The following is a 15,456-nucleotide window of genomic DNA, read 5'->3' as shown; positions in this document are numbered from 1 at the left end:
TAATTTTTTCAAAAATTATCATTTCCACTAAATTATGCTAATTTATGCATAATGATGCATGAAATCAGACAATTTGGTATAAATCACTAAATAAAGCTCAAAACAGGCACATTTTTTGTGTAAATATTCATTTTAGTGTCCTTAGCAAATGTAAGAGAAAAAAATTGCGTAATCAGAAAAAATTTAGTAAGTATTTTATTGTTTTTTGAATTTTTTAATGTATTTCTTTGTTTTTTCGACTTTATGTTTTTCATTGTTTTTTCGATGAAATTGGTCCGCGACATCGTTCCGAACAAGAAAATATGTTATTCATTGATTTTAATCAATAAAACCCCAAAATAACCATGCTTTTATGAAATTTGCCTGTAAACACAGTTTGCATTGAAATTGTACACGAATTCACGTTTTTGAGCAATTTTTGGTCTGACATGCATGTGCATATTTATGTGCAACTTCGGAACCGCGCGCCCGGGCATCGCAAATTTGGTGTCAAAAGATGCGGGAGACTCGAAAGAAAAAAGTCATGAAACGTCGCGGCGATAGCTTCTCGCGTTAGCGATACATAGCGCGAAACGTCGAGGGGGGGGGGGCCTCGGAGGCCCCCCCCCCCGGCCTAGTTAGGGTTAATGCTATTGCCACGGGGGGGGGGGGGGGGGGGGGGGGGGGAGGGGGGAATTTGTCGACCCAAAAATTGCTCAAAAACATGATTTTGTGTACGAATCCAATGTAAATTGTGTTTTTGCAATTAATTCATATGATTTATTTTAGCCTGATTATGCTTTAAAAAGTTTCTGTGACAAATTTTGACGAAAAAACAACAAAAAAGAAAAAGTAAAAAAAACAAGGAAATAAATAAGAAATTCAATAAACATTAAAATACATGAGAAATAATTATGAAGCCGAATTTTTGCTTAAATATTATTGTTGAGGATATTGAAAAGAATATGTCCACCAAAAATTAAAAGTCTTGGAGCTTTATTTTTTTTGTTTATAGGCAAAAAAAAATATTTTTGCATAAATTAGCATAAATTAATTAATATAAAATACATAAATTCAAATTTGAAAAATCTAACTATACAGTCTTGTAGATTACATTGGCCTCTACCTTGGTGCAAATTTTCGCAAGCCATGACCAAGATCTTTATTTCTGTCAAGTTTTTTTTTTTTTAATTCATTTAATATTATTTCTTGCAGTTCTCAACAAAGCTTCAGCGTGGTATCCTAACAGAAAGCATGGTTTTGCTTTCATACCTGCTCTGAAAGAGGAAAGTGATACATGACTGATGCTGTCACCACGCATGTGTTCTTGAGAGATTGACACATTGTGGCTGCTTTCACACCTAACATGATCGGATGGAAATAATCCTGAGAGACCGCAAAACTCCACTGAGGACCTTTGAGTCACACATCGTGAGCAGGAGTACCAACTGATACCAGTACCTTTTATTCCAGTCTCAACCCATCTTTAAAGATCGATCCGTCTTTCCATATACTACTGGGATTAAAGGATATCCCTGTATTAAACTATGGTGAAGCAATAGTCTGACTACAACCTGCCCCCACCCCCATCCCCACAACCACAAATATGTCTGGTATTGGGATTATGACAAATAGTGGCAAGTTTTCGGTGAAACCTGCAGATTGTTGTAGAGTGGCTCATACATGTACCTACACTCAAACATGATACTGTGCATAGGAGTTTTACAGTCATCTGCACAAGTTCAAATCTACAGTACTTATCAACTATATCACACTTTGATATTGATGACTGAAACTTCTTACACTTGACATTTCCTAACCCTATGGTATGTTATTCACAGGACCATCATCTAATAGCTTTAACATTTGGAGGTAGTAGTCCAAAGATGGTTTATTGGTGTCTAGGAGCGTGTTTCTACTGAGCGATGAAAATTCGAGGTGATGCGAGGTAATTCATGGTGATGCGCGGTGACACCTCGAATTTTTCCTCAGTAGTAACAGATCAGATAGTGGCCGATGCGCGGTGATGTGAGGTGCTCCGTCGTCCACCTTTGGAGGTGGTCGATGCGCGGTGATGTGAGGGACGATTTTCAGTAGAAACACACCAGGTAGCAAACGGAAGTCTCGAATTATTGGGAGATTTCGCCCGCGTTATTTGAATGGTCACACACCTGCTTTACGTTCACAGCGCTGACGTATCTTGCGTGTTGTAGTATCCTATACAATACATGCACTGTACAGTCTACACTGTACACTCACTTTGTACTGCGTACTGTTACTTCTCGTTTCACGGCTTGCATGAACCACAAGATACACTAACTTGTTTCTTGTAGTTTGAACAAATTATATGTTGGAGAATATCGACTGGAGAATGGATCTGCAGCGATTTTTTATTTTCAAGTGACAGCATAGATGACAGAAGTAACAATAGTGAGGGGCATTTTATTTTTGGACACCAAAACAAAGCGGAATGCCGACAGAATGCCGTTATGTAGCCTTGCATACTTCTTCTAGTTTGAGACATTGCATCTCCTGAAACATTCAGCCACTTTCTCCTTCTCAAAGCAGCAGATTGAACTTGACTCTTGACTCTCTGACTGGCAGTGAGAACAGCTAGTACAAAAGCAAAAATATAAATGCGCATAAACGTCCCGATCTAGTTTGTGCAAGGAGGTACTAGGCATACCTCCTTGCTCGCCTAGTACCTCCTTGGTTTGTGCCATCTTGATCATTTTGTTTACCTTCCCAAACCTCGCAATCTGCGACCACATCTGTAGAATACACAACTTCTGGTTCACAGCAAGTTCTCTCCCATCTTCAAGCATCACCGCGTATCACCGCGTATTTATCGCTCAGTAGAAACAGTTCTGGTAGTCGTAAAATATGAGGTGAGGCGAAGGACAAAATTCGTGGTGATGCGAGGTGATACGAGGTGATGCGAGGTGTCCCCAGTAGAAACACGCTCAAAGTACCTTGAGACCAGATTGCATGACCCTTGTAGACATTTGATTTCTGACACTCATTGCAAGTGTTAGCCTAAGAATACAAAAAGATCCTAAAACAAACAAAAATAAAACAAAAACAGATCAGAATCTCTCAAATGATATGCCTCAAATAAAAGTTTTTTTACATATATATGAGGCCCCCATCCATTTCAAGCTTAATCGCTTACGATGGCGGTCTCCTGCATTCAATTATCTCTGTTATTTACTGAAAAATACTGTACATTTTATTTCATGGTTTCTGTGTATGTATACTTCTCAATGCAATCACTTATATATATATATCTATTTATGTACTGTTATCAATTTATTTCACAGCACGTCTTGCTATTCTTTGTCTTTGTGCTTTTGAAATTTGTATTCAATTTGTATCTGATTGAATGTGGAAATAAATCAAATCAAATCAAATATATCTGTTGGCTGATTACAAAGCTATTAAATTTATTTTTCTTTTCTTTTTTTTTTAAGTAATGAGGAGAGGACTTTACTGACTCACTTGCAGTGTTTCCTTGTAATGTGGATGGTTCAACTTGGGAATTATGTGTGCATGCAATATCTTGTAAATTGATAAAGCACATTGGGTAACAATAGTAGCAACAGTGAGAATTGTGATGCTTCAGTTTCCATGGTAACATAGACCAAGCACACTTCCTTCTCTATATGAGTGTTGCTACGAACAGTAGGTAATAAGAATTCAGTGCTAAGTGTGATCCATCCTTGCCCTCTCTTGGTTGGCATCAACAATATACTGATTAGCCCTTGACATTCACAGAGTCACGCAAAGAGCAGAGCGTGTGAGTTTTCAGACATGTACAGTCACTTAATATGCAGCATTTAAAAAAAGAACAACACAAGGTAAGATGAGAAACAGCATCCCCTTCCCATTTTATTTTGTTTCATTTTGTTTTGGGTTTTATTATGTCTTGGTGGTTGTTTCCCCCTCCCCCCCCCCCCCTTTTGCTTGAATCAGTGTTGGCTGCAGACTGGGAATTGGGCCAACTCTACATGAGTTTAGCTTGCCGAGTTGCGGGATGGTACACATAAGAGGCACTTCATAATGCCATCAGGGGCGGGTGTCAATGTGAAAGCTGAATTTCAATCTGCTGTTGCCCTTTTAAGGGCTAACAGATTATTAAAGCATTAAGACACTGACACGCACCCTTACTGTCTTAGCCACATGTTTTGTAATCTCTTACTATTTTGGGGCATCCCTTAATTAAAAAGAACAAAGCCTGAAAGGAACAACATATGATACTAGGAAAAATTATAAAATACAACTTCTAATTCTCACTTTTTCTCTCATTACTGATGCAATTCAACAAAAATGTTAGATATTTTGACATGCGTATGTACTCTAGAAAGTGAATAGGGCCTAAATGACTGAATGAAAAAATGTGTAAATGAATAATCAAATAAAAAAAAAAATTATAGTTTCAATAACTTCTATTTAAGGAATAGATAACTATTTAATGCATACGCATACATTACAACGGAATACATAAATGGATATGACAACAGACATTCCATTAAAAAAAGAAAATGAACATGTGATACTTTCGAAACCACGCTCACTGTTGATAGTGTATCTCTAGTTGACAAACTTTTGGAAAATTTTTGTTTCCAAAGTGCTTTCTGAACACAGAAAAAAAAAGAAAGAAATCTGTTATGGTTCACATTTTACACCCTAGAAGCCGAGGATGAAGGCGACACCCAGCACTGTCATGCCAACTACTAGCATTATATCTATACACTGCCCTACATACAGTACTTATCACTTTTTTCCCCTCTTTCACCACTATCAAAGATCCCTTAGCGTGGGGATTCATGGAGAAGGAATGTAAGTACACACACAGCCGAAGAATCTTGACTGGAGTCAACTGTTTAAAGGGGCATAGTCCCGGTAGTGTAGATGGCGCTGTTGATGATGCTGCCGATCATCGTTAGCATTGATACCAAGATTACCGAAGTTTAGCTGTCATCAAGAGTAAAGTGCGTAGGTGTTGCTAAGTAACGTTGCCTTTGTTGTCTTTTTTGCGCATCGCGCAGTCTGTAGTAATGCCAGGGTGCGTGCATATGCGCTTGTTATTGTGACATCACAAAAGAAGTTTGCTAAAGCTGTCATCCCCCTCAGCCGATTGATGAGCCAAACTGTGATCGGACCACTGACTACACTGAATCGGACTTCTTTGGACTCGGGAAAGTGGGCCAAACGTAAGCGCCAAAGAGAAGTTGATAGCGTAGGTCTCTATAGGAAACTTGCGCCGTGCGCCCGCGTGCGCATTTGACTATTAAAACACCAGGACCATGCACCTTTAATACTGATGAGCGTGCGCTCTGATGCACATATATGCTCTGACGCTTGGCTGACGGGCACTATTAGCAGTTTCAAGTATATCCCGGCGGGCAGCAAATACAGACCAATTCAGTCGGACTAGTCATGTTTCCCCAAACAACTGGGTTTTTTAAAACTCTACAATAGTTTTAAATATGCTCACAGCAGCATAGATCTTGAAAATGCCCATCAATTGGTATGTTTTGACTTGGTGGACAAGAATTACATGGCAATGTAGTGGCTAATGAGAGGAGTGCTCACGAAAGTCAAGGTGCGGGGGGGGGGGAGGGGGGTAGTGGCATCCTTGTTTCAAAAGGTAGTCATAGACACACATTAAATTAAAGGTTTGGCACACCTACATTTTGTTCATAGCAGTATCATTAAAGAACAGAACAAGTGTCTCCTGCAACATCAGAATGAGACAGAAACAAATAAGCGACACTTTCCAAAGGATATGGCAAAGGGACATGGTCATCATTAAAGGCACTACCCAAACAGAAACTATAGGAACCCCAGACGGCATCTATTAAAGAATCAAAAAAAATTAGACTGGACTTGTGTGACATCAGAGGCACATATTCATATTGAACTTTGTGTCTGCCTAAACATAGTTGGGTCCCCAAGAGACTGCTGGAATAAACAGGAGAATACAAAAACAAAAACAACAAGGCTGTCTGATTGAGGACAGTCAGTAGGAGTAGAGATGTGCACAAACAAGTCTAGTGAACTTCAAAGGGCATAATGTCAGTTAGTTGTGACGGGGAGGTGGTTGCAGTGTCCATCAATGTGCCACTGCTGCCATGCAATGGATTTTTACAAGAATCTTAAGACATAATACACAAATCCACAGTAACCAGTTCTATGCATGCCTGCAGGGGTGTATTCAGGATTTTTTCTGGGGGGGTCGTAATCAAAATTTTTGGACCTTTACCTTTGCGAAGGAGCGGAGCGACCGAGCTGGGGGAGGGTGTGGGAGGGGAGCTGGGGGAGGGTGTGGGAGGGGGGTGTCCCCCTCCCACAGTAGGGAGTTTTTGATTTTATATCTTAAAATGGGGCCATTTGGTGCATACAAAAGTGACTTTTTCAGCATACTTTAAAAAAAAAAAACATTTATCATGTTAAAATTGGTGATAAAACCTGTGTTGGTCACTTGCAAGTTCGTTAATCGGTAAGTTGAAAACTGCATAAGTGCATTTAAAAAAAGTTGCTAACTAGCTAACCTTACACCTTCCTAAAGTACATAGACCCCAGGGTAAAAAGCCCTCGAAAAACAGAAATTGTCTTTTACAAAAAGTGGACCTTTTGAAAATTTGGGGGGGTCGTACGACCCTCCCTCCCCCCCCTCCCCCCCTTGCATACACCCATGGCGTGTAGACTTCACTCGCTGCTTGCTTTGTAGTGGACCATCGGACCAATATCAACAATTTGATGTGTTGAACGTCGGGCATCATCAGTTTTTCAGTACTTTTATGGCATACTGTTTGTTATGCCAACCTGCAAATATTAAACTGAGATGATCGACACTGTGTGTCATACGCACCAAGCAAGTCTGTAAAAATATATATGTCATCCCCTCAAGCTGAGAAACAGACAGGTGGTATATATGCAAAGACTGTGTTACATACATTTTTGTTCTTCGTCTGACAATATGCAAACAGTGAATGGTCACAAGTGTGAACGTAAGGTACAAGATTTTACAAGAGGTGAAAGATGTGATGTCGCATTCATCTGGGCATCACCTTGTTGAAGAGAGTGTCTCATTAAATGCAAAATCTTGTTTCAGTGGACATTTATGGGCCATTTCTAGATACATCGTATTCGTCTCATGAATACAACATCATGGACATTAACCAGTATTGTCAAAGACCCAAGTATATGTAACCACTTCTTCTCAAGACGAGGCAACAAGGAAGTGTGCAAGTCACCAGACGAACCTAATTTAAGCTGATGGCAGTAATGTCAATGGTCAGTGATGCCATTGTGCATAATCTATAACCCCTTGACAGCACTTGGTTCTCTAGGGCATACCAGGTAAATGTGATAAAGAGTGAGAGGAAAAAACTCTCACCTGTTGCGGCAGGACGGCATCTGTGCCAATCAGCTGTGCCTGGCGTCCTATGGGGTGCTCCTCCACGACGTTCACCTGTGATTGGCCAATCTCGGGGGTCATGTGATCAGTGGTGCCTTGCAGGTCGTCACTGCTGTGCACATTGCTTGCTGTCTCCCCTGAAAGCTCTGTGTCTTGAAAGAAAAGAAGACAAAATATTCACAGTCCAGTTTCCTAGTGTGAGAAAAGTCATAGATACATGTGTAGATACATTATTCTCTTTTTGGCCATGGACCAATGACAAACTACATGTACTATGCATTCCCTTGACCTGTTTGAGTCAAAGATTTTAGATTATCTAAAAAAATCATTGCTGTGTTAGGCAAGCACAAGATTTATGGGCACAGGGAACAAAGTCTGTAGTAGAGGAATTTGGTAAAATCTAATGATGAAACGGGTGCAATCATTTACAGATATTGGTCCTACGTAGTTCTCCCATTGGCAATATAGAGTTTCTCCAGTGTGTTCTTAGTTGCAGACAAACAAAACAAAAGGATACATTTTGTAACTTTTTTATTTCTGTATAAAAGGATTAAATATCAATTGGATTAGCACTGCATATGAGGAGAACTCCATTTACCTATCACTGTGGCATGAACAGAACACATTCTTCACATTTAGTGATTAATAATTCTTTAAACCTTTGTACATGTCATTATCAGTTTAGACACATTCAAAATGAGGTATATTTATGAACATACAAGAACACTTCTCACTCACATTTTACAAACTTTCTTCTCATTATTCATTCATCTAAAATGTTCATTTGTTTATATCACATATACATGTATGCATATTAATAACAGAAGGCATCAAATTATTTGCCTTGATCAATTATCAAAAGATAATTTTCATCCAAAAGAAATGAAGGGGATGAAGATGAAGAGACATATATTATCTCCTTCTTTCTTCTTTATTGACACATTAAAAGCCAAATGAAAAATCTCTGTCACAATTTTTTAATTACATATTACTTGTATACAGTGCATGCTGTGTTTCGAAAAAAAACGATCATGATTAAAAAGGGGTTGTATAGTTTTGGTTGAGAGTTAACTTCAGGTTTCTATCATTTTTTGGTGAGATGATGAGAAACTTCTTATAAAATACAAAAGAGCATGTAATTCAAAGTGGAATTCAAGGTTTATTTGATAAAAATTGTGTTTGAAATGGCTGAGATATCCAAAAAGAGCGATCTTAATGAAAGGTGGAACCCCCCTTTTATTATGGTCGCTTTTTTTAACTTTGTTTTTGGATGTTTCAGCCATTCCTAAACCGATTTCCATCAAATAAACTTTGAATTCCTTTTATAATGGTATGCTCTGTACTATGTCATATGTGGTTTCTTGATATCTTGCAAAAAAGTTAAAAGCCCAAAACTCATCTCCACCAATATAATACCATCTCTTTAAAGTCATCACTTTGTATTTCAAAAGAAAATCATCAGATGATCAATGCCATACAATGAAGAGCAACAAAACTTTGGAGAAAAGAAATCTTTATTATTTTTATTTTTATTATCCCTTAAAACATTTAGTGGAACTCGTCACTTGCTCATAACAATGTCAGGGCCATATAAGTTAGTCACTGTCACACGAGGAAAGTTGAATTAATGAGCATTTCATCACTTCCGTGTACTATTGTTACGTTGGAGGGTGATTCAGAGAACATTTGAAGGCCCATTTCATGTTTCTCCCCCCAGTGCCCCCCAAAAAAGGCTCTTCACAAACAAAAGTATCAGCAGCGTTTATGACCTCATAACTTACATGAAAATCTGTTGCTTCCTTTGTCCTTTGTCACCTTTCATACCTCCCCCAAAATTCATGTGAAAATGATTCTAATGCCCCTCCCTCCCTGAGCCTCTTTTCCCCTCTACTGTCACTTCCCCACCCCATCCCATGCCCCTGCACACCATGGTAACTGAAACATCTTTTTCTCTTCTTTTTCTTTTCAGGGTTGGATAGAAGTGTGAGGTTGTTGTTTGTTTGTTAGTTTGCAAGCAATAGCAAAGGAAGAATATTTGAATACAAATTATTCTCTGTACGAAAATGGGTTGTATACTGGTGTAACAAAAAATTAAAATAAATAAATAAAAAATCCATAAATCTTAAAATCTCTCATGCTCCTCACTCAACCCCCACCCCACCCCCTCTTGCAGTCTCTTTCAAATATACTTGTGACTGAGATCCTGCTCAGCTACCGGTGTACTACCTACCCTTCATGTGGCAGTTGTCCCCCGCAAACTGACCTGGATCACTAATGGTCAGTGACAGGGCAGCATTCTCGGCCTGTTCTCTCAGTTCGCGTAAACAAATATTCGGAGCAGACAGCTTCTTTCTCAGCAGCAAGCGATAACCCCCAGCAAACAAATGGTTGACAGCAGAGTCAAATATTTGAGACACTGACAGACCATATCTGTCAATAGTTATACAAGTAGATCCTAGGGCTTTTGACTCTGCCAGAAGATTTATTTCTGCAGTCTTCTGATGTGAATGTAAATCTTGGTTTTCAAAGTTCTTGGAATATGCTCACTGACTGGAATGAAAACATCTTTGACTGACTTAGAAAGAGTTGAAAACACACAAACAAGCTGCAACGTGCGATAAATACAGTAACTATATTTGTCACTTCCAATGTCGGGCCTGACATTATGAGTCACTTGTTATCTCAGCAGCACTCATCAATTATTATGAGACAAATGTTCTCTCTATTATAATTTTTTTCCCACATCTACAGTATGCTTTCCACACATTTTGCTCTCTATTTTGCACCTTTCTCTAGATGTTCGCATCCTTTGTCACATATTGATAGTTATTCCGGAAATTTGTCTCTAGATTATGAGCATCTCCAAGCAAGGCATGTTGCCCCAATAAAGGTACATTTTGTTGACGGCTGTGCCACCAGTAAGACTGAAGATTATCTTGGATTGATCAAAATTCACATGCTGGGCAGAAGTAGAACCTACATGTATGTACTTGTACTTTATTGCGCAAAATTCACATCAGTAATTTAAATTTAGACAATGGATTATGCAAATTTTGAACACACAGTTGCACATGACACATCACCCAAGGTGCTACTGTACATACGAATGTAAGCGCTCGCCCGATTGCTCGGGGCAAGTGAAAATCAAAGTCATGCAAGTGTTTTGGAACAATGAGAAAAAATGCTTGCCCGATTTGGGCAAGCAAAAAGTTTTGAAGTCGCTTCTTTTTTTTTTTTTTTTACTTTCTCCCCCTACAAACCATGGAGCTACAACGGATCAAACCAAGTTTGTTAGTCCAATATGTTTGAGCGTTCGAATCAACACGTACTGTTTATTCAAATGATTGTGTTTTATTGAGCCCTTGACTTACAAGATGTTTCAAACATTTTCTCATATTTTGGGACTTCTTTTTGGGCAAGTGAATTTCATGTTCGGGCAAGTGTTCTGCAACAATTTGAAAATCTGCTTGCCCAAATGGCAAGTGGTAAAAAAAAAATTATGTAGCACCCTGTGGATCACCTACATTTGTATGCCATAACACATCTAATGGTGAACACAAGCTGACAAGCACATTCCGCACTTGTTTTGGATCATGGAGTACATTTAGACCATGGTATTGATCGAAAGTACCCTGGTAAATCTGAGGTGTCGGTGAATAGCATTGCTTTCAAACTCAAAAAATGTACACAGTATTCTCAGAGTACTGCCTGACAGCCCCTATGACACCGAGAAGAAATAGCTGAATTCTTTCTACAGCTGTGTGCTACTTCAGCCTAGCTTTTCAATACTAGTGTCACAAGAGCTGTTTTGCCCTGTGGCACACCTTTACCAATTTAGGCAAATGCTGACTTGTGATTGGCCAATAGTGAGCTAGTGTGCTGACTCCAGTCACCAATCCCATGGCAGAGCATGTTCTCTCACGGCATGCAGTATGTGCCAAAACAGAGTTTGGCATGGTATACTTTGGCACATTAAACTGATTTACACTAGCAAATCCAATATAGCCACTGCATTGGCTAATCTCCAATGTGTAGCATGAGGGTGATCTCCACAGAAACCGCTTTAGGGCATGTCTTTTTCTCCCACTCTGTTTTCTCTTTTGTCTTTTTAGATCTAACACTCAAAATGTATTAGACTTGGTTCTGTCATAGACTTACATCAAGTTAGCAATCACATGCCCAGCATCACTGTTGTGGACAGAAACCTACAATTGGACATACTGAGTGTTGTACAATTGTATGTGTGGAAGAAAAGATGTTATACTTCAAACCCCCATCGAATCAGTTAGCATATTTGTTGGTTTGTTTGTTTTTGGATATCTCTTTAAATGTAGTCACTGAAAAGTGGCCAAAGCTACCCATTAATTTTTGACAGAAATCTCTGTTAGCACATGGCAGGTTTAGTTCATTTGTTTTCTTAAATATCAAAAGAGTTGGTGACTATTAAAGAATTGAATTTTGTTGCCATTATCTCATCCAGCACTGACAACTACAAACTGTTACTTACATGTAACTATTGCAACACAGGAATGTCTACAAAAAGGTGACGGTGTGTATTCAAATTTTTGAGGGAATGCAAGAAATTAAAAACAATTGTAGACACCTCTTAAAACTTTTTTTTTTCACGTTTTAGCATATCAAATCTAATAGCAAGTAAGCACAGGTACAAGAATTTTGAGAGTACACCCTACACCTGCATGAAAATTGTAGGTTTAAGAACATTGTAAAACCACAATTAATGGCAGAAATCTTTCGCAATTTGTCCCTGACAATCAATGCATTGTGTAGACAAGAACTTTCGCATGCATTTTGTACTTTCGCGAAACCTGGTTCCTCGTGAAATTCGTGAAAGTTTCATGCACGCAAAGATTTGGAGTTTTACAGAAACCCATAATTCATGTGGATGACACACTTGACAAGATCCTTTCATCTGCTTGTGTATGTACCCACGAGAATTCTCACTCATCCAGAAGGAAGTTCTTGTGACTCACAGTGTTCGTGAAATGAAATTAATCCACACTGCACGCACCATGTAATTCGAGATCCCAACCACGGCAAAACGTATCCACACTGGCAGAAATAATTCATAGTTCCCAGTGGGACCTTAAAGAGGGAAAAGGAGTAACTGTAATGTCTCCATTTGGGGCCGAATATTGTAATTTCTTCAGGGACAAGAGACATTCAAGAAGGCAGCGATAAAAAGTGCATTCACTCTCCCTCTTCAGATTGAGAAAGGGGGAAAAATGGGGTTGAAGAGGGGGATAGTTAAGGGAAGTGAGGGGGCAGAGGTGCTTATCTGATCTGTGTACATGTACTGTACCCTCAATCTGAATGGGATTGTGATGCAGAAACTATCCCTTGTGAGAAGTCATATTTTAGGTGGAGGAGAGCTCTACATCTAATGGTAGCCGATCGCTTGTTGAATGTAAAAGGGATGGTACGTGTAGGATTGGTTAAGATAAGGATTAATCTTTTACGTAACTTTTTGCGAGATGCTTAGAAACCACCTTGCGCAATGTAATAGAGCATACAATTCTAGAGGAATTCAAAGTTTAATTGATGAAAACTGGTTTTGAAATGGCTGAGATACCTAAAAACAAAGTAAAACAAAGCAATCATAATAAAACGTGGGTCCCATCTTTCATTAGAATTCCTTTGTTTTGGATATCTCAGCCATTTCAAAACCAATTTTCATCAAATAAACTTTGAATTCTTCTTACATTTATATATGTCCTTTCATTTCTCATAAGAGGTTTCTCATTATCTCAAAAACTAATCATTAAAAACATCAAAAACCTGAAGCCCCACCTCAATCAAACATATAGGGCCTACCATCCCTTTAAACATGCTACAGAAGAGAAAAACTAGAATCATGAAGCAACTCTTTAGATATCATGACTTAAAATCCATCTATTATTCCATTTATACAAATATGATGTACACATACTGAAATCCATCACATCACAGTTTCCACAAGAGGTTGAAGATTTTTATTATGATCAATGTCCAGACCCATTCCTTTCCCTTCTTGACCCTTCATATATAAACTTCATTCTTGTTTATAAATACAAATTCATCCAAAGTAATAAATGCATTCAAATTGCATGTACATATTGGGAATAGATAAACAATTGATGCTTAGAAGATTTCTCCTCATTTATCAACCTGTGAATAATATGTATACGATTTGTATTTCTACCTTTCTCTCTTTTTTTTTTTCTGCTTTGCCATGTCACTGCATGGTAATGAGACAGTTCAGTTGTATATATATATATTTGGCTTTGTTTGAAAAGAAGAAAGAGCAAAATGTACGCTGTACATCATTGCTTTATGTATAACATACAAGAACAAGGTTTGAAACAGCAAAACCACACCACTGTGATCAAAGATCATAAACTTGATATTTAACCTTTGATATCCCCTAATTCTACCCATTTCCGTATAAATGCCTCGAAGAATCTGAAATGCATTCCGTAAAACAGAAGCGGGATATCAATTTCAGCAGACAAAAGAAAATTTCAAATGAGGTTGGGAAGTGCTCAAATCCCCCGTGATAGCATTGTTCACACCTACGTCACTTGGATTGCTCCCAATATGTGAAAGGAGGATGATGCATAATGGGATGAGTCCCGATTGTCACGGGAGCAAGGGAAAGATGAGTCTCCCGCGGTATCTTTGGGTCACTGTTGATATCATCGAATACTCCTCCCCGTCCTAAGACAATGACTTGCAATTACGCGCTTGCCAAATGCGTATCTCATCAAGACTATTTCTGGCTGTCTTGTATTTGTAATTGATACAGAATGTGATAAGCTTGTGAATCCCCCCATAGATATGTGACACATTCACAGTGATTACGCTGCGATCCAGGTTACCACGGCAACACTGATACAGTCTTCCCTCAACCCAATCAGATTTACTTCTAGTACATTCAAGGGTATTGATTTTTTTTTTCTTTTCCTGACTCTTTTCATAAAGAAACAAAACATGCAACAGTTGAGAGTAATACAAGTCTAGACAACAAACTAAAAATAGCTCTCCTTTAATCTCCTCACATGACTCTTGGATATTTTGATGAATTTATGTCTAATTTCATTTGTTGACTACCACATGAAATTAACTCATCAATGTCACATTCTACTATAGGAAAAAGAAAAAGAAAACTAAACAATGTGTCTAACATCAAAGTAATCATTCCTGTTTGAGACAGGATGCCTATTTGTGGCAGGGACCGTTTCATTCATTGATGAAAAGGCCCAATCAGGTGGGAGAGTACCCTTACTTCCCATTACACTTGCAAGTAATTTCCGCTTTTCTTCTAAAGTGGGACTAAGCACACTTGATGCTCTTTAACTGTTTTATTGATGAAAGAAAACTGCCTCTGCTGCAAGTAGGCATCCTGTCGCAAACAGGGATGATTGCTCTATGTTATTCTTCATTTCATCACAAACAACATCCACATGGGGATAAAACCTTGCGAATGCACTGTGACTGCATTTAATGATCTTCTGATCTTTTAGTACTGTATGCATGCACCATCAAATTCTTCTTCAAAGAGATGACATTCCAATATTTAGTCATGCTTGGTTGGCTCCTGATGATAGGTTACAAAGATCTGAGACTTTCCATCCTTCCACATGCACAAAATGTGCCGAATGACATGTGTATGTACAAAAGCACACACAACAGGTGTGGTGTTGGTAGTTACAATTCACAAGATTTGGGTAAAATTGTGGTTACCATGGCAATGCTATTTATCTAGCATACATGTGTATATATTCAAATCAGGTCCCCACATCTATACCTCAATGCCATAATGTCCACCAAATTTGACTTCAATTGCTACAGGGTGGAAGTAGTTCACTCCACAGGATATTCAAGAAAATATGCAGTTACCATGGCAACGCCTTGTCGGGTAAAAACACAAAGAGTGTGTTGCCTAACTATAACTTCGATAATTTTAAATGCCAAATTTGAAATAAATTGCTTAAATACTGTGGAAGTAGTTTGCTCCACAAAGTTTTGGTAAAATTGTGGTTACCATGGCAATGCTT

General features: G+C 38.5%; 1 protein-coding gene across 1 annotated transcript in view; it reads right to left on the bottom strand.

Moving 5' to 3' along the window:
• The window catches only part of LOC140244991 (uncharacterized), a 129,308-nt gene that overhangs the window by 92,403 nt on the left and 21,449 nt on the right, over positions 1-15,456 (bottom strand). The window contains exon 14 of the mRNA XM_072324586.1: positions 7,382-7,548. Coding sequence (XP_072180687.1) covers positions 7,382-7,548 — 167 coding nt within the window. The remainder of the gene's footprint in view (positions 1-7,381; positions 7,549-15,456) is intronic.

The sequence above is a fragment of the Diadema setosum genome, chromosome 2 (assembly GCF_964275005.1).
Source record: "Diadema setosum chromosome 2, eeDiaSeto1, whole genome shotgun sequence".
Taxonomy (NCBI): domain Eukaryota; kingdom Metazoa; phylum Echinodermata; class Echinoidea; order Diadematoida; family Diadematidae; genus Diadema; species Diadema setosum.
Note: the sequence above shows the minus strand (reverse complement) of the source record. Positions and strands in the feature narration are given on the sequence as shown.